Source organism: Raphanus sativus, unplaced genomic scaffold, assembly GCF_000801105.2.
Source record: "Raphanus sativus cultivar WK10039 unplaced genomic scaffold, ASM80110v3 Scaffold0069, whole genome shotgun sequence".
Lineage (NCBI taxonomy): Eukaryota > Viridiplantae > Streptophyta > Magnoliopsida > Brassicales > Brassicaceae > Raphanus > Raphanus sativus.
In genome coordinates this window covers 60,335-64,001 of record NW_026615392.1, presented here as the reverse complement: position 1 = coordinate 64,001, position 3,667 = coordinate 60,335, and the positions used below count along the sequence as shown (strand labels likewise).

General features: G+C 31.2%; 1 protein-coding gene across 1 annotated transcript; it reads right to left on the bottom strand.

Annotated features, from left to right (window-relative positions):
- Positions 1–1,701: 1,701 nt before the first annotated feature.
- Positions 1,702–3,336, bottom strand: LOC108837943 (methyl-CpG-binding domain protein 4-like protein; the record flags this gene model as incomplete). The annotated part of the gene is made up of 3 exons (XM_056995887.1): positions 1,702–1,905; positions 1,995–2,191; positions 2,527–3,336. Coding segments are annotated over 3 exons (1,122 nt in total), but the record flags the coding sequence as incomplete, so codon positions are not given.
- Between the last annotated feature and the right edge of the window lie 331 nt (positions 3,337–3,667).

The following is a 3,667-nucleotide window of genomic DNA, read 5'->3' as shown; positions in this document are numbered from 1 at the left end:
TGATTAATATATATTTTGTAAAAAAACATTAAAGTCAGTTATATTGATTCATTTATCTATCTTATTAAAGTAGAAGTACTTTAAGCTTTTGTTTGGTAACAGGGATAAGAGTCTTTAAAAAAATTAAATTTTGTTTGGTAACAAAGATAGTAGAGAATTTTGTCTTTTCCTTATTTAAATGATAGATTTAAGTATTTAATGTCTTTTCTTAATTTAAATAATAGATTTCTTTAATAGAATGAATATTAACCAAAATAAATTTCCTAATAAATATTTTGTTAACATTTAATATTTTTCAATATTTATTGATAAAAATAATAAAATAAAAATCACACATCAAAATCAATTTATATATCATATAAATAAAATATAAAATATTTTATTTATAAATTGTTAGTATAACACTTTTATAATATAAGTCCAATTAGTTATAAATATTAGATTTTATATGATATACTGTGATATAATAGACGATTAAAATCACATAATATAATTATTTAAAGTAATAAATAAATTTTTGTTTTAAAATGTTATACTAACAATTATGTAATACATATTAATTTACACATATATATATATATATATATATATATATATATATATATTATCATTGAACAAAGAAAAAAATTGAAGTGAAAGCAAATATTTATACGGCCACGGGTCAAACTATAGAAAATAAACAATAATGGCGTAAGATTTTTTTTAAAACAAATTTATTTTAATTTCAAATATGTTTATATATTTTATGTATTTATAAATTATTTTATTTGTTATTAAGAATGCTAAGATTTTGGAATTGAAAAAATTATGACCCATCTCTATATCTATCTTATTAAAGTAGAAGTAATTTAAGCTTTTGTTTGGTAACAGGGATAAGAGTCTTTAAAAAAATTAAATTTTGTTTGGTAACAAAGATAGTAGAGAATTTTGTCTTTTCCTTATTTAAATGATAGATTTAAGTATTTAATGTCTTTTCTTAATTTAAATAATAGATTTCTTTAATAGAATGAATATTAACCAAAATAAATTTCCTAATAAATATTTTGTTAACATTTAATATTTTTCAATATTTATTGATAAAAATAATAAAATAAAAATCACACATCAAAACCAATTTATATATCATATAAATAAAATATAAAATATTTTATTTATAAATTGTTTGTATAACACTTTTATAATATAAGTCCAATTAGTTATAAATATTAGATTTTATATGATATTAGAGTCTTGTAGTTTCTTCAAGTGTCACCCATTGTTTGGGTTTAAGTCACCCATTTGTTTGGGTTTAAGCCATCCGTTTGTTTGGGTTTATGTCTCTTATTTGTTGCGGGTGTTAGAATCTCTCTCTTGTATGTTTTACAAATTTCATTAATCTAAAACCAGCTGGGGAAAACAAAAACTTGGTTCAGTTTGCGAGTTATTACTTTAATTTAACAGAGTTAAATCAAACAAAATCATAAATTACATCAGATCGTACACTGTAGCGTATAACGGAGAGCGTACACTTAAAACGTGTACACCGGAATCTATACACCATACTCCAATACACGCTGTGATGTACTCTCTGTTGTACACTATGGTTTGCACTTTTATGCATGTTACTATATACACTACGGTTTACACTTTGTTATACGCTATGATTTATTTTCCTATGTATGTTTGGAAAACTAAATCAATTTGAATTTGAAGATTCACATCTAAAGTAAATTCAAAAAGCAATTGAAACATACTGTCATCACTTAGTCACAAAAATATTATTAGCACAATACATACATGTATCTTCCCACTCATAACTTATACCGAATCCTGAGGAATTCCCAGTAATAGTTTAGCATATGATCATCAGGTTTCACACAATCCCACTTCCCATTACAGAATATGGCATATGCATCCGCTGCATACCTATGAATAATTCCCTTATAAGCATCTCGAGCAAAAACTCTTAAAACAGAAATAAACTCTTCAGATTTTTTGAGTATTCAAAGACTTACTTTCCAACTCCATGCAGTTGAGTGACATGAGTCCAGCTCTCTTGAAGATACTCGAGAGAAAGCCGTTGTATCATTTTGGCTCTCTTCTTCTGTAGTCCAAGAGGTGTTATCAGAGTCTCTATCTCTTTCTCTTCGACTTGTGTAGCAGTCATTGCATTAGGACACAGCGCAAACAGGTCTGATATCACCCTTCGCGCCTGCAATAACGTTTAGAAAAATCAAATGACCAACAAGTACGCCTTTTCTTCTTACTGCACTCAACAAGAGCAAGCAGTTCCAGTCATGTCTGAATCAATTACTCATTTAAACAAAAGACTTGCATTACATCTACTTCTTCTGAGACAGTCAAACTGAAAGATTCAAGCCAACATAGGTCTCACTTCCTACTCTCTAGCAAATTTTGGGTTCTCTCAGAATGATTACAAGTACTAGTTGCTGTCAAACTGATCGAGAAGGTATGCAACAAGTAAATGGAAAAACTTATACAAGTTGAGCAAAAGATACGGAAAAGGGAGAGGAATGAGGACAGAACCTGGGCACCAGAAGTTTTGTTGAGAAGCATACATATGACCAACACCCGCCATGGATCATGCCAGTGATCTTCTTGAAGTAGATTACATGGAGAACGTGGAGGCACCCATGTGTTATCAGGCGTTTTCCGCAGGTATGCCTCATCAGTCTTCTGACGCTTAGAGAGTGAAGGGCTCACAAGAGGAGTTTTCCTCACCCTTCTTGATATCTCCTTTTGTGATTCATTTACTTGGATTCCATCCGCAGACAGGCCATGGAAATATCTTGAAACTTTCGCGACCTTAAAATGTTGACGCAAATCTCTTGGCTGTTCTGAAACAGTTGATCCCTGGAAGTATGGAGAAACTTTTCGGACATTAGGTAGAGCTTTGCTGCATCTTTTCCTAGATTTTCTTCCACTTTGAGAAGCAAAGTTGTCAGAATCACACGGTGAACTAGTTGCTCCCTGGAAGTATGGAGAAACTCTTTGGACTTTAGCTTTCCTAGTACAGCTTATTCCACTTTGAGTTTTAGAAGAAACACTATCAGAATTACACCCTTGTTTGTGCTGTTCTGAAACAGTTGCTCCCTGGAAGTACGGAGAAACTCTTCTTACTTGAGTCAGAGATTCACTACATTCTTGTCTTCCGTGAGATTCATCATCAAAAGGTTGTTCCTTTACAGTGTTCCCTGAAGTAACAAGATTAGTTCTGGTTTTACATCCAAACCCATTCCATGTCTTACTCTTCCCACCTTTATAAGTACACTCAGACAACAAATCATCCAAACTTCTAGACGAAACAAAACTATTTCTTGTCCCTTCTCCAGGCAATTAAAAACGAGCGACTCTCATCGGAGCTGGATCTGTCGTTTAAATGGTTAGGCGAGGCCCCACGAGTCCTCATCACTGAACTATCATCGTTAGACATATGAAAAACGATTCCTTCAGTTAAATTGGATACCGACTCATACTACAAAATCGAAACTTTCACCTGGATTTGGAAGATTCTGAGTTTGCTTGGCAACGAAGAGCGCCTAATCGAGGAGCTTCTGTTTCGGTGGTGAGGAAAAAAGATCATTTGATTTGTTTTAATACAGGGCAATTCTCCTAGATAAACCATTAGTTTTTGTAGAGAAAACAAAAAGAAAATAACCAAAATATT